At 48.2% G+C, this 26,146-nt stretch overlaps 1 protein-coding gene across 4 annotated transcripts in view; it reads left to right on the top strand.

Annotated features, from left to right (window-relative positions):
* Positions 1-26,146, top strand: part of AKAP9 (A-kinase anchoring protein 9) — a 269,468-nt gene that overhangs the window by 104,710 nt on the left and 138,612 nt on the right. For all 4 annotated transcript variants that reach the window (XM_069729428.1, XM_069729427.1, XM_069729425.1 and 1 more), the window contains 6 exons: positions 4,433-4,518; positions 6,531-6,624; positions 9,835-10,066; positions 11,303-11,399; positions 12,874-13,218; positions 21,647-21,934. In XM_069729428.1, the coding sequence (XP_069585529.1) occupies positions 4,433-4,518; positions 6,531-6,624; positions 9,835-10,066; positions 11,303-11,399; positions 12,874-13,218; positions 21,647-21,934 (1,142 nt within the window). The remainder of the gene's footprint in view (positions 1-4,432; positions 4,519-6,530; positions 6,625-9,834; positions 10,067-11,302; positions 11,400-12,873; positions 13,219-21,646; positions 21,935-26,146) is intronic.

Below are 26,146 nucleotides of genomic sequence, written 5' to 3'. Positions count from 1 at the left end.
CAACCCACATTTTGTTCCCCCCTGCTGCTCCGCCTCAAAGCGAAGTCCCCACCCCAGGCTGGGCCTCCCCTCTGTCTCTATCAGTAGCGGATCTCGCACGGGTGTCCCAGACCCTTGTGTCCGTGCTCGATCGGTTGCCCCTGCAGCCTTCCGTAGTAGCCAGCGGGTCACAAGAAGCTCTGTCCGAGTCTTCCAATACAGGCCGCGAAAGATTCAGACGGGAACGCCAGTCTGAGTTCTCTTCTCGGTCCATCTCGCCCCACGGTCCTTCTCTGTGGTCGAGTTCCCCCTTATCCTCCCCCCGGAGTCAGGCGAGGCTTTCTCTGATGTGCCTTCGGAGGATATTTTGGGGCCTGAGTCGAACCATATCTTAACATGAGGGATATGGTTCAAAGCCTCATTGGAGCGTACAATCTGACCTGTGGCAACAAAGATTCCTCTACGAAACCCGCAGATCAGGCGGTTTCGTTTAGATGGTCTAAACTACCTCCCAAGGGATTCGCTCCTCATCCTGAATCGAGGAGCTTCTGGCCAGAGAAAGAGCGAATTCGACCAGACGTTCTCAAAGAGGAAAGCGTCTTGGAGTCTCATATCTCTTTCCTCCGGATCTCATCGCCAACCGGAATGAGAGGCGATGGAGAACGACCTCTCCCCCTGTGGATCCACCAGCTGCTAGACTTGCCACCAACACAGTCCTCACGCTGTCCGGTGGGGCGACTCTGACAGATTCCATCGATACGATCATGGAATCCTTTGTAAATTCGGCTCTCGAACCTGCCGCATCATCCCTATGCCCGGTTTTCACTTGCACTTGGGTTTCTAAGTCGGTATCCGAAGGGGCTAAAACAACCCCGTTGGGGCATTCAAGCCGGAGCTCCACCAGACTGGCTGGCGGAAGTTACCACCCAGATTACTCTCGCCGGGGAATAATTTGTTCTCTGGACGTCGCGTCTTCTGCCGCTCAGACACCCAGTAATGTTGTTGCCAGCCATCGTTCTGTTTGGCTCAAGAGTCATCAAAGAAGTCCCTTACGAGCCTGCCTTTTCCAAGGATCACGTCTTTTCGGTTCAAAGATGGACAAAATTATTAAGGACGCCACTGGCGGCACCAGTTCTCTTCTTAGGCGGCAACTTCGAACAGAGGCCACAGGCACGTTAAGAGAAGAAGGTATTCTTCGACTCACTCCTTCCTGGCGTTCCCGCTACTCCTAAGGTGGTTTCTCCAGGTCCAGGACTGGAAGTTCCACCTAGGCATGACCCACGACTAGACTCTAGCCCGTTTCTCCTGTTCCTCAGGGACGTCTGGGTCTCCTCAGTAGAGGACGCATGGGCCAGGGCACTTGTATCCTCTAGATACAAAATCTTCATTTCACGGCCCTGGGATCGTTTTCTTCGAATCCCAACCTCCAAGACCCCGCTCTAGTCCCGGGTTTCTTTACAGCCATTGTTTCCCTCCTTAGATCCGGGGTAATCGTTCCCGTCCCAGAACAGGAACGGTTCAACGGTTCACAGGCTTCTCTTCGAAGCTTTTTGTACTGACAGAGGACGACAAGGTTCGTCCCAGCCCGGATCTCAATTTGCTGAACAGGAGGTTTCGTCGGAGACACTTCAGGATGATATTCCCTCGTTCAGTAATCGCTTCCATGGAGGCTCAGGAATTTCGGTTTCAGGCTCCCGAAAGTCTATCCATCTTTCCCGACACTCTAGCCGTTGCGGGTGGCTCGTCAACAGGAAGAAGTTCCGTCTTGTTCAGCGCCTCGTATCTCCGGGCATGTTTTTCGACACTTGTCGGACCAGAGTCTTCCTTCCCGAAGACAGGATATCCCTCCTTTGTCAGGAAGTTCGCTTGCTCCAGGGTTTTCGGCTCCCCTCCTTTCTGATGGGCCTTAAAGGTCCTAAGGAGGTTGGTTGCAACATCGGAAGCAATTTTCCCTTCGCCAGTTACATTCAAGACTTCTTCAGCAGGCTATTCTATCACAGGGGGACAGGTCTGTCTTCTCCCTGCATTGTCCGATCCGGCTTTCTCCCGGGTCAAACGGTTCCTCGACTGGTGGCCGAGGTCACTTCTCTTATCCCAGTTCCCTGGCAGGTGGTGACGACGGACGCCAGCCCGCTCGGCGGAGGCGCGGGGCTTTGTCACCTGTTCTTTTCAGGGTTGTTGGTCGGCGCAGGAGTCCTCTTTGCCGATCAATGTCCTCGAGTTCCGGATCATCTTTCTGTCTTTCCTTCACTGGGTAAGGATTCTCAGCAGCCTGCCAAATTGAATCCAGACAGACAATGACACAGCAGTGGCATATGTCTACCACCAGGGGTGGACTCGGCGTTCTCTGGCCTCGGCCGAGATTCCAAGATCCTCCTTTGGACAGAGGCAACGGTCCTGGTGAGCTCCGCAGTGCATGTCCCCAGCGTGGACATTTAGGCCGCCGACTTCCTCGGCCGCGAGGGCCTTGTGGCAGGGGACTGGTACTTCAGGAGGTTTCCTATCGGATTGCTCTTCGATGGGGGACTCCAGATGTGGACCTCATGGCGTACCGATTGAATAGGAAGGTCCCTCGGGTCGGCCCAAGGTCCCTCTCTCACAGTGGTGTTGACACTCTGGCCATTCCTTGGTTGCAGTTCGTACTCCCCTACCGGTTCCCACCCCTTTCCCTTGCTTTCCAAGCTGTCAAAAAAGATCAAGGCGGGATGGGTGCCGGTCATTCTGATCGTCCCGGATTGGCCCAGGAGGTCTTGGTTTGCGGACATCGTCAATCTTCTCGCGGACACCCCTGGTGCCTTCCAAACAGACCCAATCTGCTGTCTCGGGGTCCGATCTGCCACCCGAATTATCGGTCGCTCGGTTTAACGGCGTGGCTGTGGACTCCACAGTTCTAAGAGCGTCCGGTCTTTCGGCCCGGATGGGTCACGCTATAATCCAGGCTAGGAAGCCTTCGTCTACTTCCAGGATATACTATCGTACCTGGAAGGCTTACTTTCCTTGATGCGAGTCCAACCGCTTTTCACCTATGTCCTTTCCCTGCCTTCCATTTGGTTTTCCTTCAGGCAGGACTGGATTCGGGCTTCGCTCTCAGTTCCATAAAGGGCCAGGTTCCTGCGCTCTTCTTCCCTTTAAGAAGACGTTATCTTCTCAGCCACAGGTTAAGACCTTCCTTCAAGGAGTGGCCCACGCTGTCCCTCCGTACAGGGCCTCTGTGGATTCATGGGATTTAAAGGTTGTGCTGGTTGTTCTTAGGGGTTCCCCCCTTTTGAGCCTCTGAGGGAGTTTTTCCCCTGTCAGTTCTATCTCGGAAGGTGGCTTTTCTCAGGTCCATCTCTTCGATCCGCCGCGTTTTTGAGTTGGCGGCCATTTCTTGCCGACCTCCTTTCTTCTTTTTCCACCAGGACAAGGTGGTCCCAGGCCTCCGCCTTCCTTCTTTTCACGAGGTGGTTTTCATCTTTCCACCTCAACGAGGACATCGTTCTACCTTCCTTTTGTCCAGCTCCGACTCATCCTCTGGAGCGATCGTTGTGCAGGCTGGACCCCGTCAGGGCAGTGAGGATCTCCCTGGCTAGCACGGCCGCTTTCCAAAAGATGGATTCTCCTTTCGCCATCCCTGATGGCGTGCGTAGAGGCCTGCCGGCTTCCAAGGCGACTATTGCTCGCTCGATCAGAATGGCAATTTTGGAAGCTTACCGGGTCTAGATTAGAGTGCCCCCTCCTGAGATAAAGGCTCACTCTACCCGGGCAGTCGGCGCTTCCAGTGCGGTATGTCACAGGGCTTACGCCGACGGCTTTGCAAAGCGGCAACCTGATCTTCCATCCACGCCTTTCGCCGGACTACGGCGGACTCCAGCCTGGGCAGAAGGATCCTGCAGGCGGCAGTGGTGAGTCCTCGGACTTGATGGAAGTCTGTTTTTCCCACCCCAGGGACTGCTTTTGGACGTCCCATGGTTCCTGTGTCCCCCAATGAAAGGCGATAGAGAAAACAGGATTTTTGGTTGCTTACCGTAAAATCTGTTTCTCGGAGCCTTCATTGGGGGACACAGCACCCTCCCAAATTGAACAGCTCTGTTTACTGTATACGTTTGAGTTCTTTAAATACTCTTTGAGTGCTTGAAACTGTTAATCTATGGAGCGCCGTGGAATTTGTTGGCGCTATGTAGATAAAGTTTATTATGTTATTATTATTCTTTCTCTTTTACACGTTGCTTCTCCTACTGCTTTCTCACTAACTGAATATCCTACTTCCTGTCGGTGGGGTGTACACTGCAGAGGAGGAGCTAACTTTTTTATTTGCATAGTGTCAGCCTCCTAGTGGCAGCAGCATACACCCATGGTTTCTGTGTCCCCCCAATGAAGGCTCCGAGAAACAGATTTTACGGTAAGCAACCAAAAATCCTGTTTTTTCGGCCTTACTAACTATGTTACTATGTTACTATGTATGTCACTGCAGCTCTGCAAGCAAAGCTGGAATCGCTTCTACAAAGGTTTTTGGAAGGATATAAGCAGATGAGCGAGATTTCCAGTTGGGTGCGGAGGGTAAGAATCACATTTTTATATACTGTCGGCAAATAAAAAAAAAAAAAAAAAAAAAAAGTTGTTTTGTGTTTTGTCCTATGCTGTGAGGGCGAAAGAAGTTCGAGCATGTTGTATTTCAGCATGCGTGATACCTTGTTCTAAGAGAAGATGAGCCTGTTCCAGTGGTGCTAGCTGCAGCTTATTCTCCTCCTAGCTAAGAGCATGCCCACTTTCCCACATGTAAAGTATCCAGGGACCCTATGGGAGAAACTGCAGGAACTTGTCTTCATGTTATCATCCTTCTTGCATCTCGTCACCTTCCCCCTTGTAAAGTGTCCAGTGCCCCCGGAGAGGGGAGTATGCAGGAACTTGTCTTTATCACCTGTTACCTCTCACAACCTGTTACTGTCACCTTTCCTCATCATGCAAAGCATCCAGTGACCTTGTGAGAGACAATACAGGAGCTTTTCTTCATGTTATCTCTCCTATTATAATTCACAATTCTGTTGCTAGCTTGTCCCCTGTAAAGCATTCGGTGACCCCAGGTGGGAGGATGCAGGAACTTTTCTTCATTTTACCAGCTCTTTTACTTTTCAGCTTACCCCTTTGTATAGTCTCCAGTGACCCCCAAATGAGGATTTGGTAACTTTTCTTCATCACCTCTTTTACCACTCACAGCCTGTTGCTGTCTTCTCCCATGTAAAGCATATAGTGACTCTAGGGAAGAGAATACATGTTATCACCTCTTATATCTCTCTGCCTGTTACTGTCAACTTCCCCCTGTAAAGTATCCAGTGAACCCCAGGGAGGAGGATGGAATAACTTTTCTTCATGTTATCACCTCTCTTATATTTCACTGCCTGTTACTGTCAACTTCCCCTTGTAAAGTATCCAGTGACCCCGAAGGAGGTGAATGGAGGAACTTTTCTTCGTGTTATGACCACTCTTGTATCTCACTGCCTGACACTGTCCACTTCCCTCATGTGAAGTATCTGGTGACCACCATGGAGGTGGATGGAGGAACTTTTCTTCATGTTATCATCCCGCTTGTATTTCACTGCCTGATACTGTCCACTTCTCCCTTGTGAAGTATCCAGTGACCCCCAAGGAGGTGGATTGAGGAACTTTTCTTCATGTTATCACCCCTCTTATATCTCACTGCCTGTTACTGTCACCTTCCCCCTTGTAAAGTATCCAGTGACCCTCAAGGAGGTGGATTGAGGAACTTTTCTTCATGTTATCACCCCTCTTATATCTCACTGCCTGTTACTGTCACCTTTCCCCTTGTAACGTATCCAGTGATCCTGTGGGGAGAAAATACGGGAACTTTTCTTCATGTTATCACTCCTATATTTCATTCACAGAAGATACATGCCCCCTAATTTTCACTTTTATAGGGTGAAGCGTATCTTTATTATTTCTGTTTCTAATCAGGACCTACCTGAGCTCAGATATTTATAGGTATATAGATCACATCAAATTTTGTTTCTTTAATTCTGTAGAATGTGTGCTGATACGTGTATAAAGACACGAGTGACCTCTATGAACTCTTCGCATCCTGAGATATTACTTTATTACTCTTTTAGCCATAAAGTAACTTTATGTTTTAAATAAAATGTTATACTTTGATGCAGATTTGCAAACAACAAGCAGCCAGGTATGAGCGGCTTTTCTCTGGGTTATCTGTGAGAGACATTCCCATTAAACTGAACCTGTATATTTAGTGTCTACCGGCGTATACTAATACATGGTGGTTATTAATTGGATAATATTCCACATACCTCTTTGTCTTTTATTACAAGTGAGCAGATAATTTACATCATGATAAACACTTAGATGCAAATGAATGCAGCAGGCGACATACAGCCGGTCACATTGTGTCCTGTCCGTCTTTCCCCAGAAGGAAATTAATATTCAAATCTCCATTGACTCATTGAAGTCGTATTTGTTTTTTTTTTTGTTTTTTTCTCGCACATCTGTTATATCTGTTCATAGATGCATATTCATTGGTTTCATATATTGTTCTTTTACAGACAGGAGATCTGCAAGATACAAAAGTGGAGACAGAAATTACTCCGGTGACTCAGATTGTGATCAATTTGCAAAATTCTGCACCGAGCCAGACAGGTAAATGCCCATGGAACGTGGGAAAGGGACACATTTTATAACATTTTTTTCCATTGCTCCCAGTAATTGAAGTAAACTTTGCTTTATCGATTTTTCTTTCATGACTGTTTTTTATCCTCCAATCACTTCCAAAACAATGGGAAAAAATATTGTGGCTGGTCGCTACTTAGAACTTTTTCCCAATGATTTTCATTTTTGCACTTTTCTTTTTGTTCCAATAACCATTTTTTTTCTTTTTCTGTCAATCTTGTTTTTTTTGCGTGACGAGTTGTATTTTTTGAATGACACCAGCATATTTTTTTTTTTACTATACAATGCACTAAAAAAAACTGGGAGAAAAAAATGAAATGTTGAAAAAAAACAAATGCGGTTCCGACATTTTTTTTTTTGTGTTTTTGTTTTGACGGTGCTCATTGTACAGTAAAAATGACCTGGCGACAAAATTCTCCAGGTCAGTACAATTACGGCAATACCAAACTTGTATAGTTTTGTTTATTTTAGTGGTTCAAAAAAAAAAAATATTGTAAATTTATAAAAACAAAACAAGAAAAAAATGTGGTTTGTGAGACCTGTAACTTCTTATTTTTCCATCTATGAAACAGAGTAAGGGCTTGTTTTTTATTTGTATTTATTAATTTTGCACGATAATCATGTTTTTATTTGTAGCCTTTTGGTGGACATACAATATTTTTTAATTGCATTTTTGGGGGCAGTGCGGTGTTGAAAAACTGCAGTTCTGGTGTATCACTTTTTTCTTATTTTACGGCGTTTACCATATGCGTTAAATAATTTTATATTTTGATCAGACTTTTTTGGATACAGCAATACCAATTTTTTTACTGTGAAAATAGATTAATTTTTTTTAAACTTTTTTTTTTATTGTTCCTTACAAGGAACTTGAACCTGCCATTGTCTGATCCCTTGCTCTATATATTGCAATACAACTTTTTGGAAGAAGTTAGAGGGTCTTCACATTATTACTGGGTCATCCGCTATTAGTGGAAAAGGGTACACAGTGGTATAATGACCACAGGTTGTCCTCCTGATTGGACCCCCATTGATCAGGAGCAAGGGGAAATTAGGCATTACACGGGATCCAATCATATAAGTCTTGTATGTCTAATGCAGAGATGTCCCGGGACCTCTTGGGTGGGAGATGCTCAGATGTCCTGGGACCTCTTGGGTGGGAGATGCTCCTTATAGCTGTTCTCCACCTTGGTTTATAAATGAAATTGCCATAAGCAACCCCGCTTTGTTAATTGAGAATGTTTTATAGGGGGTTTCTAAACCAGACAGCCCCTGTAAAGACTGCACTAGTCATTCTGGCTCCTAACTCTGTGAAACCCAAACAGCCTAGATGTAAATGTAATATATAGCATCCAGTTCTAGTGCACTGAAGGTAATTGCCTGCATCCCTGGTGGTCTAGTGCAATGGAGGGGTACATTTTTGCATCCCTAGTGGTCTTTTGCAATGGAGGGGTAAATGTTTGCATCCCTTGTCGACTAGTGCAATGGAGGGGTAAATGTTTGCATCCTTCATGGTCTAGTGCAATGGTGGGGTAAGTGTTTGCATCCCTGGTGGTCCAGTGCAATGGAGGGGTAAATGTTTGCATCCGTGGTGGTCTTTTGCAATGGAGGGGTAAATGTTTGCATCCCTGGTGGTCTAGTGCAATGGAGGGGTAAATGTTTGCATCCATGGTGGTCTTTTGCAATGGAGGGGTAAATGTTTGCATCCCTGGTGGTCTAGTGCAATGGAGGGGTAAATGTTTGCATCCCTAGTTGTCTAGTGCAATGGAGGGGTAAATGTTTGCATCCTTGGTGGTCTAGTGCTATGGAGGGGTAAATGTTTGCATCCCTAGTGGTCTAGTGCTATGGAGGGGTAAATGTTTGCATCCTTCGTGGTCTAGTGCAATGGAGGAGTAAATGTTTGCATCCTTGGTGGTCTAGTGCAATGGAGGGGTAAATGTTTGCATCATAGTGGTCTAGTGCAATGGAGGGGTAAATGTTTGCATCCCTGGTGGTCTAGTGCAATGGAGAGGTAAATGTTTGCATCCCTGGTGGTCTAGTGCAATGGAGGGGTAAATGTTTGCATCCCTTGTCGACTAGTGCAATGGGATGTAAATGTTTGCATCCTGGTGGTACAGTGCATCGGATGAGTAAATGTTTGCATCCTTGTGGTCAAGTGTGCAATGGAGGGGTAAATGTTTACATCCTGGATCCTGGTGGTTTAGTGTGCCATGATGGGGTAAATATTTTCATCATTGTGGTCTAGTGTGCAAAATTAAGGGGTAAATGTTTACATCCTGGAGGTCTAGTGTGCAATGCAGGGCTAAAAGCTTGCATCCCTGGTGGTCTAGTGCAATGGAGGGGTAAATATTGCCTCCTGGTGGTCAAGTGCAAATGAGGGGTAAATGTTTGCATCATAGTGGTCTAGTGTAATGAAGGGGTAAATGTTTGCATCCCTGGCGGTCTAGTGCAATGAAGGGGTAAATGTTTGCATCCCTGGCGGTCTAGTGCAATGAAGGGGTAAATGTTTGCATCCTGGTGATATAGGGGAGTAAAGTGGTCAGTGTCAGTATCCCCAATAATCTATGGCAGTGATATGGTGAATATCCATATACATACTGATCAGGGGTAGTAAGTGTTACTAGTGGCTGTGGAAGTGCACAGGTACGGTCAGAATCTCAGGTGGTTTAGGGTAGTAATTGTGTTAATATTAAGATCCCTGGTGGTCTAGGGCAGTGAAGGAAATAATGTCAGTGTCCCTGGTGGTCTAGGTTAGTAATGGTATTCAGATCCCTGGTGTTCTAGGGGAATAAAGGTTGTAATGTCAGTATCCTTGGCAGTCTAGAGTGATAATGATATGAATATTCGTATCCCTGGTGGTCTAGGATAAAAGCGGGGTTAATGTAACAATCCCTGGTAGTCTGGGGAAGTTTAGGGATAACCTGTCTGTAACAGGAGGCCGAGCATTGATCGTTCATCTTCCGGTTTCTTCTTCGATCATAGACGTAAGTGGAGGAGGAGGAGCTATTGAATGTCTGCACAGATCCCTCAGTGATGGGGCAGAGCATTTCAGGAGCGATATGCCCCATCATTAAGGGGACGACCTCATGCAGCTTATAACGACACATCTATCTTCTGGACTGTGAAACAGAATTTGTTTCCCAGTCGCCAGCAGTAAATCTTAACCTTAATTGGTCTTCTCAGGTGTTCAGGACGCCGTGATTTCCCTGGCCGCGGCGTCGGAAGAAACGGAGAGACTGAAAAGTGAGTTCAGTCAGCAACGAGCGCAGCTCGAAGAGGAGCACACGCGAGAGATCGAGCACCTGCGATCGTATTTCCAGCAAAAGCTGAAGGAAAATGAAGACAGATTCTCTACAGAGATAATCCATCTTCAGGAGAAGTTCCAGGACGTCTCTGCCGGGTCTTTGGGGGACTGGTAAGATGATGGGACTATCCCTCATAAGACCGGGGCAGACACCGGATTGAGATCTATCCACTTACTTTCTTTCCAGCAATAGATGGGAGAGAAGAAGCATATCCCAAAAATGAGTTTCATAGCCGCGCGGAATACTAAATTGCAGGCCACCACTAATATCCTGGATTTAAAGGGGTAGTTCTTCACCAATATCCTATCCCAATATGTAGTAGGTCTAATAATAATAATATTAGCAAATACCTCCAATTAGAATTGTAATATAGTTCATCTGATTAGCCAAGAGCAATGCATTGCAGTAGCTTGGGTATCCATGGGTACGACCACTAACTGTTACTATAAGAGTGGTCAAAACAATGAATTCCTAAGCTACTGCAATGCCCTGCACATGGGGGAGTTGTGCACCCCTCCGCTGCATTTATTCTCTATGGCAGTGCTGGGAAAAGCTGAGTACAGCGCTTTGCTGTCTCTAGCAGTAAAAGAAAAAGGAATTCCAGCTCAACGAGGCAGTGAAAAGTAAAAACTAAATACTTTATTCACTTCATGTGAGAAGCAGAGGATAAAACATCAGCACAATATAGGTAAAAAACACTATCTACGCGTTTCAGGTGACGCAGCACCCTTAATCATGTCTCTAGCAGTCCCATAGAGAATGAGTGGAGTAGAGGGGTGCACGCTCGACCTCTGCCCCATGGAGACGGGGGTCTTCAGAGTCTCATTCGCTGGATGGGGTGATGAAGTCGAACCTCTAGTGTGCAGGAAATTATCCCCTTTCCAGTGCACCAATTCAGCATCTCTTGTCAGGGAGAAAAAACTAGATGAATGTGCTCACCCTTCCCAGGTCCAGTTCAGAGTCTCCAACACTAATAGACTGAGACTCTACAATGGACCTGGGGAGGGTGAGTAAAATGCAGATTTTTTTTTTTTTCATTTATTTATGTAAACAAACTGTATCTGGGCTCAGGAGTTTTCTTTAAGCCTTTGAATAGTAATACGGAATGTTTCCATTCAGTGACCGCAAAGTATAGATTAATAACTACATTTTGAGTTCACCTTAATGTAAGATAGACGCCAAAAAAAATGTTCTGTGATAATGTATCCGGTGTCACGGTGAAATAACAGGTCCCGGGCATTAGACAGACGCCGGCCGTGCAGATTATCACTGCCGTTCCTTCATTTCACTGTTTCCCTGCTGTTACTTGATTCTCGCAGTTTTTGTGACTCGTGCTTTGTTCTCAGGGAGCTGTGCAGAGCGGCGGAGGCAGCGGCGGAGCTCGGCCCGGAGGAAGCTGCCATATTCCAGAGCGTTGTTGCTCCATCTAGCGATGTGATAAAGGTAAATAAGGGAGCTGGTGTTTGATATTCGCCTTTTGTTTGGGTAACTCCATCTGCGAGCCCTGCCCTGGTAACAGGTATGTACAGGGAGCTACGAGGCAGCCTGAAACCCGCAGGTCAGGATCATTTACTAGCAGAAACACCGAGGTTCATAAGTGATTTGTGTACGGTGTGAGCAGGCGGTAAGTGTCCACGTACAAACCGTTGCATTATTGGCGTTTGTTTTTCTTTGCTTTATTTCTATTTTTTTTTTTATTCCCATAGTAACATTTCTTTTGTCTATCATTAATGGGACACTGCATGCAAAACTGGTGCAAGACCCAGTTCTTCTTCTTTTTTTTTGCACATGGTCTGATATTGATCGCAGTTGCCGCAGACTTCATACTGTGCATTGCTAGAGTGAAGTCCAAAATGCGCTTGCATATTTGGAAAGCCGCATCCCGTGTCTATTTATATGCAGAAATAATACGTAACGTGCAGATCTCAATTGCTGGTACTTCTTTGTGCTGCTGAAAAAATACACCGCAAATAAGGCGCCGTGTACATTTACTCACTGGATGCACTGTGTGCATATGATGATGTAGAAATGTGTCTGCTGTTCACATTGGATCCACTAGTGGCAGGAAGAAACAATGGCCCCGGGTCCTTCTTTGAAAGAAACAATGGCCGGAGGTCCCCCCATTGAAAGAAACAATGGCCGGAGGTCCCACATTGAAAAAAACAATGACCGGAGGTTCCCCCATTGAAATAAAAACAATGGCCGGAGGTCCCCCATTGAAAAAAAACAATGGCCGGAGGTCCCTCTTTGAAAGAAACAATGGCCGGAGGTCCCCCATTTAAAAGAAGCAATGGCCGGAGGTCCCCCATTGAATAAAACAATGGCCGGAGGTCCCCCATTGAAAAAAACAATAGCCGGATGTCCCCCATTGAATAAAACAATGGCCAGAGGTCCCCCTTTGAATTAAACAATGGCCGGAGGTCCCCCTTTGAAAGAAACAATGGCCGGAGGTCCCCCTTTGAAAGAAACAATGGCCCGAGGTCCCCCTTTGAAAGGAATAATGGCCCAAGGGCCCTGTAAAAGAAAGAATTGTCCAAGCGCCCCGTCAGAAAGAGGTAATGCCACAGAAAAATAAATTATATTCCAGTAGCCTCAAACCCCCCAGCAGCGTTGACTTTCAGTGTCCAAGCACAGGTTGAGCAATGCAGTTGTCTGCATGTCACATCCGTGCCCCCTAAAGAGACCAGTGGTCTACATGAAGGTGAGTGGTAGAGCAGGGAGCCATTGGCTCATTGCTCCGTCGCAGGTATTGATTACATCAGTGTACTGTGGACGCTCACTTGGGCTACGAGCCACACATCAGACCTGCGAGCCGTAGGTTGGGGGGATCCATGCTGTACAATTAATGTATTAAGGTGCAAATATTGTTACTTGTAAATTTGCTTCTAAATCCTTTTTTTTGTCTATTGCGAAATAGAACGATGAACAAATGGGGGATCGTTCTCTGCGTCAGCCCTTCGGCCTCATTTCCCAGCAGTTGCAGGCCCTGCGGCAGGCTCTTTATTCTAAGTATGTGGAAGAAGTAAACGCATTAAGGAGGCAGCATGAAGCGGAACTGGATCATCTCCGAGCCCAACTGACCGAGGAACACAACAAAGAGAAACAGGAGATCATCCACCGGACAAAGGCCAAGCAAGAAATCCTCAATGGCAGCTTCCAGGAGCCCGCACTGTATCCCATCCCGGAGGAGAAGAATCCGGAGGACTTAAATCAGCTGGTGGAGGAGCGGTTCCATGAGAAGATTGAGGAGGAGGTGGCGCGGGTGAGTCTGACTGTTTTCTTTAGGAAAAGTACAGGACTGCAGCCCCTCCTGCTCTTACCCTGCACTATATATGACCAGCTCACAAATTAATGGGGTACTCCCATGTTAGTAAATGATGGCAAACTGCTAGTACATGCCATTACTTTATGGTAAGGGGGGGTCCTACTTCTGGGATCCTAAAAATGAGGGGGCTTCATTCTTGCCTCTGTCACAGTTATTCTTGCACACACAGCTGCTCCTCTGTGCAGAGAAAAACTGCAAATTACAGGAGAGACCCCCTGTGCAAGAACAGAATATGGGCCCTTTGCAGCCCAATAGCTCATGATAATGCAGCCCCTTTGAAGCTGCTTGCTGTTCTGGAGGTGGAAGTGGACCCCTTATCTCTTGGACCCCAGTTTGCACCAATGTTACGCCCACCTGTATACAGGGCCACACTTCTAGTACCTCCTTTGCCATCTGGGTATGCCTGATAGTTTGCAAGAAGTTTGCCGGGCTCTGATTCCCACATGGCCCCTGGTCCTGGGAATCATTTTTCTCATCTCTAGCCACCCGCAGTGGATGGACAGGAGGTAACGAATACCTTTGACGTATGTGCAGGGAGCTCTGCCGGCACATAAGCCAATTGTACGCCGTAAGTGCATCAAATTCCCTGGATACGCTCCGTCCTCCCAAATGGGGGTCCCGCCGCTTTCCTCGATGGCCCCTGCTACAGATTTAGTCCTGCCTAACTGTAAAGAATTTTCTACATGGAATAGATTTAATTTAGGACTTCATAATTATCTAATTAGTGAAGCTATTACATTGCCCTTGCCTTTCCCATCTGCTCTGCCGTCCTTCACGGCCTCCTTTATGCGAGGTCACGGCCCAGTTGGGTAGAACGGAGCACTTTCTATACCCCTTTCTGTGCCACCAGGATCTGGTTTCATCCTCTCAGGAGTCATTATTGGATGGGACGGATTGAGTTTCCAGGTTCGGCTCTCATGTCTCTTTCTAATACGGCACAAGCATCAGACCTGGGCTTTTTTTTTTTTTTTGGCCCGAGTACATGGTGAAATAAACCTGTCAGCTAATAGATCTAGGAGTGGCATTAATGCTGAAGAAGATCCATTTGCAGCAGTTTTTTTTCTTACCATATAGTCACAAAGGCGCTGTTCACACTAGCATCAAGGCTTCTCATCATATATCTGTAATTGTTATAATGATGTAAATCTGCAGAAAAGCATGGTCTTGCTGCTCTCACCTCTACAGCAAGTTCCACTGCTTTTAATGCATATACCAGTCCAATAGGTCCAGGAACTGTCCTGATTGTCATGCTCATTATCCACTCTGTCAGCACTATAGGTGTTGGAATCTTTCTTTCCCCACAGTTATCAGCAAGCCTTACTCTTACGTGTCCTATAGCTTGCCTGCGAGAATTATCACCTTTCTGTTCCTCCTCCGGTCTCTCAAACCGTAGAGACAAAGACCTGCCCTCACTCCCTGCAGTGCCACACAGAGACCCGCCCCACTCCCTGCAGTGCCACACAGAGACCCACCCCACTCCCTGCAGTGCCACACACCGACCCGCCCCACTCCCTGCAGTGCCACACATAGACCCGCCCCACTCCCTGCAGCGCCACACAGAGACCCGCCCCACTTCCTGCAGTGCCACACATAGACCCGCCCCACTCCCTGCAGTGCCACACACCGACCCGCCCCACTCCCTGCAGCGCCACACAGAGACCCGCCCCACTCCCTGCAGCGCCACACAGAGACCCGCCCCACTTCCTGCAGTGCCACACATAGACCCGCCCCACTCCCTGCAGTGCCACACACCGACCCGCCCCACTCCCTGCAGCGCCACACAGAGACCCGCCCCACTTCCTGCAGCGCCACACAGAGACCCACCCCACTCCCTGCAGTGCCACACATAGACCCGCCCCACTCCCTGCAGTGCCACACACAGACCCGCCCCACTCCCTGCAGTGCCACACAGACCCGCCCCACTCCCTGCAGCGCCACACAGAGACCCGCCCCACTCCCTGCAGTGCCACACATAGACCCGCCCCACTCCCTGCAGCGCCACATAGACCTGCCCCACTCCCTGCAGCGCCACAGAGACCCACCCCACTCCCTGCAGCGCCACACAGAGACCCGCCCCACTCCCTGCAGCGCCACACAAAGACCTGCCCCACTCCCTGCAGCGCCACATAGACCTGCCCCACTCCCTGCAGCGCCACACAGACTCGCCCCACTCCCTGCAGCGCCACACAGAGACTCGCCCCACGCCCTGCAGCGCCACACAGAGACCCGCCCCACTCCCTGCAGCGCCACACAGAGACCCGCCCCACTCCCTGCAGCGCCACACACTCACCCTCACTCCTTGCAGCGCCACACAGAGACTCGCCCCACTCCCTGCAGCGCCACACAGACCCGCCCCACTCCCTGCAGCGTCACACAGAGACTCGCCCCACTCCCTGCAGCGCCACATAGACCTGCCACTACTCTCTGCAGCGCCACACAGAGACCTGCCCCACTCCCTGCAGCGCCACACAGAGACTCACCCTCACTCCCTGCAGCGCCACACAGAGACCTGCCCCACTCCCTGCAGTGCCACACATAGACCCGCCCCACTCCCTACAGCGCCACACAGAGACCCGCCCCACTCCCTGCAGCGCCACACAGGCTTGCCCTACTTCCTGTAGCACCACACAAAGACCCGCCCCCACTCCCTGCAGCGCCTCAAAGACCCGCCCCTACTCCCTGCAGCGCCATACAAAGACCCGCCCCCCACTCCCTGCAGCGCCACACAAGACCCGCCCCCACTCCCTGCAGCGCCACACAAGACCCGCCTCACTCCCTGCAGTGCCACACAAAGACCCGCCCCCACTCCCTGCAGCACCACGTAAAGTAATTCAGCACGACGTAAAGACTCGCCCCCACTCCCTGCAGCACCACATAAAGACCTGCCCCACTCCCTTAGCTCCACACAAAGACCCGCCCCCCACTTTCCATATCGCCACAGGGGTCAGCCTCCACTTTCCATATCGCCACAGGGGTCAGCCTCCACTTTCCATATCGCCACAGGGGTCAGCCTCCACTTTCATATCTCCACAGGGCTCAGCCTCCACTTCCCATATCTCCACAGGGGTCAGCCTCCACTTCCCATATCTCCACAGGGGTCAGCCTCCATTCTCATATCTCCACAGGGGTCAGCCTCCACTTCCCATATCTCCACAGGGGTCAGCCTCCACTTCCCATATCTCCACAGGGGTCAGCCTCCACTTCCCATATCTCCACAGGGCTCAGCCTCCACTTCCCATATCTCCACAGGGGTCAGCCTCCATTCTCATATCTCCACAGGGCTCAGCCTCCACTTCCCATATCTCCACAGGGCTCAGCCTCCACTTCCCATATCTCCACAGGGCTCAGCCTCCACTTCCCATATCTCCACAGGGCTCAGCCTCCACTTCCCATATCTCCACAGGGCTCAGCCTCCACTTCCCATATCTCCACAGGGCTCAGCCTCCACTTCCCATATCTCCACAGGGCTCAGCCTCCACTTCCCATATCTCCACAGGGCTCAGCCTCCACTTCCCATATCTCCACAGGGCTCAGCCTCCACTTCCCATATCTCCACAGGGCTCAGCCTCCATTCTCATATCTCCACAGGGGTCAGCCTCCACTTCCCATATCTCCACAGGGGTCAGCCTCCACTTCCCATATCTCCACAGGGGTCAGCCTCCACTTCCCATATCTCCACAGGGCTCAGCCTCCACTTCCCATATCTCCACAGGGGTCAGCCTCCATTCTCATATCTCCACAGGGCTCAGCCTCCACTTCCCATATCTCCACAGGGCTCAGCCTCCACTTCCCATATCTCCACAGGGCTCAGCCTCCACTTCCCATATCTCCACAGGGCTCAGCCTCCACTTCCCATATCTCCACAGGGCTCAGCCTCCACTTCCCATATCTCCACAGGGCTCAGCCTCCACTTCCCATATCTCCACAGGGCTCAGCCTCCACTTCCCATATCTCCACAGGGCTCAGCCTCCACTTCCCATATCTCCACAGGGCTCAGCCTCCACTTCCCATATCTCCACAGGGCTCAGCCTCCACTTCCCATATCTCCACAGGGCTCAGCCTCCACTTCCCATATCTCCACAGGGCTCAGCCTCCACTTCCCATATCTCCACAGGGCTCAGCCTCCACTTCCCATATCTCCACAGGGCTCAGCCTCCACTTCCCATATCTCCACAGGGCTCAGCCTCCACTTCCCATATCTCCACAGGGGTCAGCCTCCACTTCCCATATCTCCACAGGGCTCAGCCTCCACTTCCCATATCTCCACAGGGCTCAGCCTCCACTTCCCATATCTCCACAGGGGTCAGCCTCCATTCTCATATCTCCACAGGGGTCAGCCTCCATTCTCATATCTCCACAGGGGTCAGCCTCCACTTCCCATATCTCCACAGGGCTCAGCTTCCACTTCCCATATCTCCACAGGGCTCAGCCTCCACTTCCCATATCTCCACAGGGGTCAGCCTCCACTTCCCATATCTCCACAGGGGTCAGCCTCCATTCTCATATCTCCACAGGGGTCAGCCTCCACTTCCCATATCTCCACAGGGGTCAGCCTCCACTTCCCATATCTCCACAGGGGTCAGCCTCCACTTCCCATATCTCCACAGGGCTCAGCCTCCACTTCCCATATCTCCACAGGGGTCAGCCTCCATTCTCATATCTCCACAGGGCTCAGCCTCCACTTCCCATATCTCCACAGGGCTCAGCCTCCACTTCCCATATCTCCACAGGGCTCAGCCTCCACTTCCCATATCTCCACAGGGCTCAGCCTCCACTTCCCATATCTCCACAGGGCTCAGCCTCCACTTCCCATATCTCCACAGGGCTCAGCCTCCACTTCCCATATCTCCACAGGGCTCAGCCTCCACTTCCCATATCTCCACAGGGCTCAGCCTCCACTTCCCATATCTCCACAGGGCTCAGCCTCCACTTCCCATATCTCCACAGGGCTCAGCCTCCATTCTCATATCTCCACAGGGGTCAGCCTCCACTTCCCATATCTCCACAGGGGTCAGCCTCCACTTCCCATATCTCCACAGGGGTCAGCCTCCACTTCCCATATCTCCACAGGGCTCAGCCTCCACTTCCCATATCTCCACAGGGGTCAGCCTCCATTCTCATATCTCCACAGGGCTCAGCCTCCACTTCCCATATCTCCACAGGGCTCAGCCTCCACTTCCCATATCTTCACAGGGCTCAGCCTCCACTTCCCATATCTCCACAGGGCTCAGCCTCCACTTCCCATATCTCCACAGGGCTCAGCCTCCACTTCCCATATCTCCACAGGGCTCAGCCTCCACTTCCCATATCTCCACAGGGCTCAGCCTCCACTTCCCATATCTCCACAGGGCTCAGCCTCCACTTCCCATATCTCCACAGGGCTCAGCCTCCACTTCCCATATCTCCACAGGGCTCAGCCTCCACTTCCCATATCTCCACAGGGCTCAGCCTCCACTTCCCATATCTCCACAGGGCTCAGCCTCCATTCTCATATCTCCACAGGGGTCAGCCTCCACTTCCCATATCTCCACAGGGGTCAGCCTCCACTTCCCATATCTCCACAGGGGTCAGCCTCCACTTCCCATATCTCCACAGGGCTCAGCCTCCACTTCCCATATCTCCACAGGGGTCAGCCTCCATTCTCATATCTCCACAGGGCTCAGCCTCCACTTCCCATATCTCCACAGGGCTCAGCCTCCACTTCCCATATCTCCACAGGGCTCAGCCTCCACTTCCCATATCTCCACAGGGCTCAGCCTCCACTTCCCATATCTCCACAGGGCTCAGCCTCCACTTCCCATATCTCCACAGGGCTCAGCCTCCACTTCCCATATCTCCACAGGAGTCAGCCTCCACTTCCCATATCTCCACAGGGCTCAGCCTCCACTTCCCATATCTCCACAGGGCTCAGCCTCCACTTCCCATATCTCCACAGGGCTCAGCCTCCACTTCCCATATCTCCACAGGGCTCAGCCTCCACTTCCCATATCTCCACAGGGCTCAGCCTCCACTTCCCATATCTCCACAGGGGTCAGCCTCCACTTCCCATATCTCCACAGGGGTCAGCCTCCACTTCCCATATCTCCACAGGGCTCAGCCTCCACTTCCCATATCTCCACAGGGGTCAGCCTCCATTCTCATATCTCCACAGGGGTCAGCCTCCACTTCCCATATCTCCACAGGGGTCAGCCTCCACTTCCCATATCTCCACATGGCTCAGCCTCCATTCTCATATCTCCACAGGGCTCAGCCTCCACTTCCCATATCTCCACAGGGCTCAGCCTCCACTTCCCATATCTCCACAGGGGTCAGCCTCCACTTCCCATATCTCCACAGGGGTCAGCCTCCACTTCCCATATCTCCACAGGGCTCAGCCTCCACTTCCCATATCTCCACAGGGGTCAGCCTCCACTTCCCATATCTCCACAGGGGTCAGCCTCCACTTCCCATATCTCCACAGGGCTCAGCCTCCACTTCCCATATCTCCACAGGGGTCAGCCTCCATTCTCATATCTCCACAGGGGTCAGCCTCCATTCTCATATCTCCACAGGACCTGTGTGTGATATAGGGTGTCATGGAGTGTGATATAGGATGTAATGGAGTGTGTCATAGAAAACACTCAAACAAAAAGGCAGTGCTCTGTGGCGCCATAGCATGCCAATATGAAATATGAAAATTGAACTGCCTTGTTGCATTAGAAACTAGAAAATTGAGCAAGTTTAGCCCATAAATTGGCCAATTCATGTGTAACTGGTAGCCACGTTAAGGCATTTCTCGTTTCCAGGACCTAACAATGCCAATCCTCTGTTAGAATAAAGTCTTCATCTTTATGGGAACATGAATCCTCTCTTAGACTAAAATCTCTCTCTGTGCAGGGGTAGTGGTCCTGCTGTATTTAAAAACACCTGTGGCTAAAAGGCGGTGGGGTGTGACACAGGCTGCCGTGGGGTGTGACACAGGCTGCTGCGGGGTGTGACACAGGCTGCCGTGGGGTGTGACACAGGCGGCCGTGGGGTGTGACACAGGCTGTCACGGTCCGATCTGTTTACTGTTTGCCGATTTTGTAGTGTTGTGAATTTGTTCCATAGGTTCATTTACTTTTCACATGTTTTATGATAATTACATTCTCTTGTTTTTAACTTTTTGTGTTGAATTTTATGGAAAGCGTCACATTCTCCTAAAATACCAGCGCTGCAAAGCCGAATGTGACCTTTCTTGTGTGCACTGCCGGTGATCTGAGATACTTCTTATAAAATATTATATTAGTGAAGTACTAGTAAAAAAAAATATGTGTATAGTAACTTAGAATAATGCTGCAGAAAGCACCAGCACATAAAAAAGAAAGTGGTAAATATGGGAGAATGGGCACAGCAATGGTAAAGCTAAAGGCGTCACAGACCTACATCAAAGGAACAAAAAAAATAGACACAAAATATATAGAGATATACTTATAATATATATCTGCACCGTCCTCTGTTTCTTTGATTCTTTTTTAACCTTATATTGCAAATGAAGCTGAGAAATATGTAAAGAAATCTCCTCCGTGTGTTGGAAGTTCAGCCATGTCCCGCTCCGCTTCCTCACTAACCTTTGTTAGGAATGAAGGATAACTGACTGCAGCAGGATCCTCTCCCCTCTGCCCTGTCTTCAGGGCATCAAAAGATAACTTGGCACCACCCCCTTTGCCGTGTAAGTGTTCCCTTCTGCCATTAGCTAAAAATGAGACAGTCATCAGAATCCGTCCCAAGCTAAATATTTACACCTGGGCCCTATGTGCCTTTAAGGAGGATTAAAGGGGTTATTCTGCTATATGTTGTTGGGATAGGGCATCAATATCAGATCATTGGGAGTTTTTGAAGTTCCGCACTTCCGGCGATCAACTGATTGGAGGAGGCGCGTCTCTCAATGGACAGCGACATAATTTTAGTAGCGGCTGGCATTATAGATCACTGCAACTCCACATTTATAGGTGTTTTCCCATGATCATTGTTCGGGAGCGCACTACTCCCCTTCCTGTTTGCCAGGGAGCATAAGGCTCCTGATGATCATCAGTTAGAGATGGCGGCATAGATGATCCGCAGACCTGAACTTTGTGGACTTCCTGCACGGAGGAGTACAGGCGCTGATCTCTTTGCCTGCCACCTTTGATAGGCTGCAGTGGTGGCCGGTTACCTAGGAGATAAGCAGTGCACAATAGAATTTTAAAAATTTTCTCCGTTCTTGATAACGGAGTGAATTTTTAATAAGAGGTAGATCGCAAAGTTACTCGTTTTTGCAAGAACTTGGCTTACACGGAGAAAACTGCATTGTCAAAATGTTACCATTCTGTGAATACATTGTTGTATTTGTTTTACTCGCCTTTAGGTTATTGTCGAGATGACCATCGCATTTGCCCAGCAAACGGAGCTTTCACGACTTGCGGCACTGAAAGATGAAGAGATAGCGAAGCATAGGGAATCTCCTGAGGAACAGGACGAGATCCCTGCGCAGGAGCGACAGGATGTAACGTTGCTGGGAGGACCTCCGGACCCTGTCCAGACGGAGTCCTCCAACACAATTCCGCAAAGCAAAGATGTGACCACAGAACAACATGATAGAAGCCAAATGGCAGATCCTCTTTCCAAAGAAAAGACCAAGGTCCTCAAAGAAGAGGTGAGAGCCGCAATGTGTGGGAAACGAGGACGCTGGTTTGTACTGTCCTCTCAGCTATGGTCAGTGCTACCTATCTAGTCTCCAGCAGTACAACAGTAAAACATGGCTACTATGGCTATCTAGTCTCCAGCAGTACAATGGTAAAACATGGCTACTATGGCTATCTAGTATCCAGCAGTACAACAGTAAAACATGACTCATGGCTACTATCTCTATCTAGTCTCCAGCAGTACAACCGTAAAACATGGCTACTATGGCTATCTAGTCTCCAGCAGTACAATGGTAAAACATGGTTACTATGGCTATCTAGTATCCAGCAGTACAACAGTAAAACATGGCTACTATGGCTATCTAGTATCCAGCAGTACAACAGTAAAACATGACTCATGGCTACTGTGCCTATCTAGTCTCCAGCAGTACAACAGTAAAACATAGCTACTATGGCTCTCGTCTCCAGCAGTAAAACATGGCTACTATGGCTATCTAGTCTCCAGCAGTACAACAGTAAAACATGGTTACTATGGCTTTCTAGTCTGCAGCTGTACAACAGTAAAACATGGCTACTATGGCTATCTAGTCTCTAGCAGTACAACAGTAAAACATGGTTACTATGGCTATCTAGTCTCCAGCAGTACAATGGTAAAACATGTCTACTATGGCTATCTAGTATCCAGCAGTACAACAGTAAAACATGGTTACTGTGGCTATCTAGTCTCCAGCAGTACAACAGTAAAACATGGCTACTATGGCTATCTAGTCTCCAGCAGTACAACAGTAAAACATGGCTACTATGGCTATCTAGTCTCCAGCAGTACAACAGTAAAACATGGTTACTATGGCTATCTAGTCTCCAGCAGTACAACAGTAAAACATGACTCATGGCTACTATGTCTATCTAGTCTCCAGCAGTACAACAATAAAACATGGTTACTATGGCTAAGTAGTCTCCAACAGTACAACAATAAAACATGGTTACTATGGCTAAGTAGTCTCCAACAGTACAACAGTAAAACATGGTTACTATGGCTTTCTAGTCTGCAGCTGTACAACAGTAAAACATGGCTACTATGGCTATCTAGTCTCTAGCAGTACAACAGTAAAACATGGTTACTATGGCTATCTAGTCTCCAGCAGTACAATGGTAAAACATGTCTACTATGGCTATCTAGTATCCAGCAGTACAACAGTAAAACGTGGTTACTATGGCTATCTAGTCTCCAGCAGTACAACAGTAAAACATGGTTACTGTGGCTATCTAGTCTCCAGCAGTACAACAGTAAAACATGGCTACTATGGCTATCTAGTCTCCAGCAGTACAACAGTAAAACATGGTTACTATGGCTATCTAGTCTCCAGCAGTACAACAGTAAAACATGACTCATGGCTACTATGTCTATCTAGTCTCCAGCAGTACAACAATAAAACATGGTTACTATGGCTAAGTAGTCTCCAACAGTACAACAATAAAACATGGTTACTATGGCTAAGTAGTCTCCAACAGTACAACAGTAAAACATGGTTACTATGGCTTTCTAGTCTGCAGCTTTACAACAGTAAAACATGGCTACTATGGCTATCTAGTCTCTAGCAGTACAACAGTAAAACATGGTTACTATGGCTATCTAGTCTCCAGCAGTACAATGGTAAAACATGTCTACTATGGCTATCTAGTATCCAGCAGTACAACAGTAAAACGTGGTTACTATGGCTATCTAGTCTCCAGCAGTACAACAGTAAAACATGGTTACTGTGGCTATCTAGTCTCCAGCAGTACAACAGTAAAACATGGTTACTATGGCTATCTAGTCTCCAGCAGTACAACAGTAAAACATGACTCATGGCTACTATGTCTATCTAGTCTCCAGCAGTACAACAGTAAAACATGGTTACTATGGCTATGTAGTCTCCAGCAGTACAACAGTAAAACATGACTCATGGCTACTATGGCTATCTAGTCTCCAGCAGTACAACGATAAAACATGGTTACTATGGCTATGTAGTCTCCAGCAGTACAACAGTAAAACATGACTCATGGCTACTATGGCTATCTAGTCTCCAGCAGTACAACAGTAAAACATGGCTACTATGGCTATCTAGTCTCCAGCAGTACAACAGTAAAACATGGCTACTATGGCTATCTAGTCTCCAGCAGTACAACAGTAAAACATGGTTACTATGGCTATCTAGTCTCCAGCACTACAACAGTAAAACATGGTTACTATGGTGATAGTGATAACAAGATGTACATTCCGTCACACAGGCTTTACAGCATCTGCAGTGATACAACCACAGTCACATATTTGCCAGGCATAAACTAATCCCTACCAGACATAGGACATGATGGTGCGTCTTTTGTAAGGTGTATGTATGGGGCGGGCTCAGGAGCTGTGCAGTCCAGGCATGTGCTGACTGTGTAATACAGCCAACACCTGCCTCTAACAGCAGCAACAAGAGCTAGCTTATATCACTGCTGTTTAACCATTTAAATGCCACAGTCACTCTCAGAAAGCAGAATTTTACAATTGACCGATTGTTTCTCTCAGTTGTTGCTGCTCCTGTGGCTTTGCTTCATATGAGATCAGTCATTTTCTTATGTGCTGCAAAACTGAGGTATGGTATTATATAGAACAAGCAAATTTCAGATTCAAGATCTTTTAAGGAGATTAAAATGTAAAGTACGAATTAATTTAAAAAAATTATTAACATTAAAATAACGTTTCCCAGTTAAAAAAAAATATATAAATAAAGGGGAGGAAAAATTTTTAAAAACCCACAGAAAATCACTGTCTTAAAGGGTTAAATGGGTTGGCCACTGCTAGATAACCCTTTATCAATGTCCCTTATGTAGCTAGTAAAATAAAAAGAAAAGAAAATTTAAAAAAAACATACTTTCCGCCCAGACCGGAGCAGTTCCACCTCTGAGTTCCTTGGCCACAGTGTTCACATGACATAAACAATGTCACAAGATCATCGGGGTATATTGCTCAGATCGGAGGAGGAGTGGTGCTGGTCTTGGGAGGTAGGTATGTCTTTTTATTTCTTCTAGGCACATACGGGACATTGAAAAGGAGTTGTCAAGTAGTAATGGACACCCCCTTTAGGAATGACTGAGTGCATCCAGCTGTTCAGAAATGGAGGGATTACATCAAGTTTTTGGCCGGAGTCACACTACAGCGAGATACGGCCGAGTCTCGCAGGTTAAAACCCAGCTGTGGCACGGGCACTCCGGAGCGGAGCGTGCGGCTCCATGTATTGCTGTGCGGCTGCACGCTCCGCTCCGGAGTGCCGGTGCCAGAGTTTGGTTTTAACCTGCGAGACTCGGCCGTATCTCGCTGTAGTGAGACTCCGGCCTTATAAGAGCTGCTGCTCCTCAGTGACCATAACTTGGTCTCCTGAGCAGGAGGCGCCCCACACGATGCACAGGTACCTGAATAGACTATATGGCAGGGGTGTCAAACTGCATTCCTCGAGGGCTGCAAACAGGTCATGTTTTCAGGATTTCCTTGTACTGCACAGGTGATAATTTAATCACCTACACAAATAATGAGTTGGTGAATAAATTATCACCTGTGCAGTACAAGGAAATCCTGAAAACATGACCTGTTTGCAGCCCTAGAGGAATGCAGTTTGACACCCCTGCTATATGGGAAGCAGTCGTCAAGATGAGAGAAAACTATAATATCAGTCTTGTGTATGAAGCTCTTTGCCTCCGTCCCATTTCCCAGCACATGTAAAGTGGGAGTATTATGTGTGCGTTGTCAGTGGGGCAGCGAAACCAACTGGTCCATGAACAAATCACATGATGCTGGGGGAAAAAAAAAAGTTGTCGGAAATAATCTTACTAGATGAAGAAAGTCAAATATTTGCATAACTAGTGAGGAGTAGTTAGAGTGGATGTGTCCCGTCACGAGGAGAAAGCTCCCAGTCTTCTGAGTCCCTGTAAGTACAATGTGCTGAAAATACGTACAATTTTCTATGTTTCTGCAATTAGTTAGAAAGATTCTATCTATCTATCTATCTATCTATCTATCTATCTATTGTTTATTATCTATCATCTATCTATCATCCATCTATTATCTATCATCTATTATCTAAGTATTATCTATCTATTATCTATCTATCCATTACAGTCATGGCCAAAAGTATTGACACCCCTGCAATTCTGTCAGATAATACTCATTTTCTTCCTGAAAATGATTGCAAACACAAATT

Source organism: Ranitomeya imitator, chromosome 6, assembly GCF_032444005.1.
Source record: "Ranitomeya imitator isolate aRanImi1 chromosome 6, aRanImi1.pri, whole genome shotgun sequence".
Taxonomy (NCBI): domain Eukaryota; kingdom Metazoa; phylum Chordata; class Amphibia; order Anura; family Dendrobatidae; genus Ranitomeya; species Ranitomeya imitator.
The sequence above is the reverse complement of the archived record's forward strand: the minus strand, read 5'-3'. Positions and strand labels throughout refer to the sequence as shown.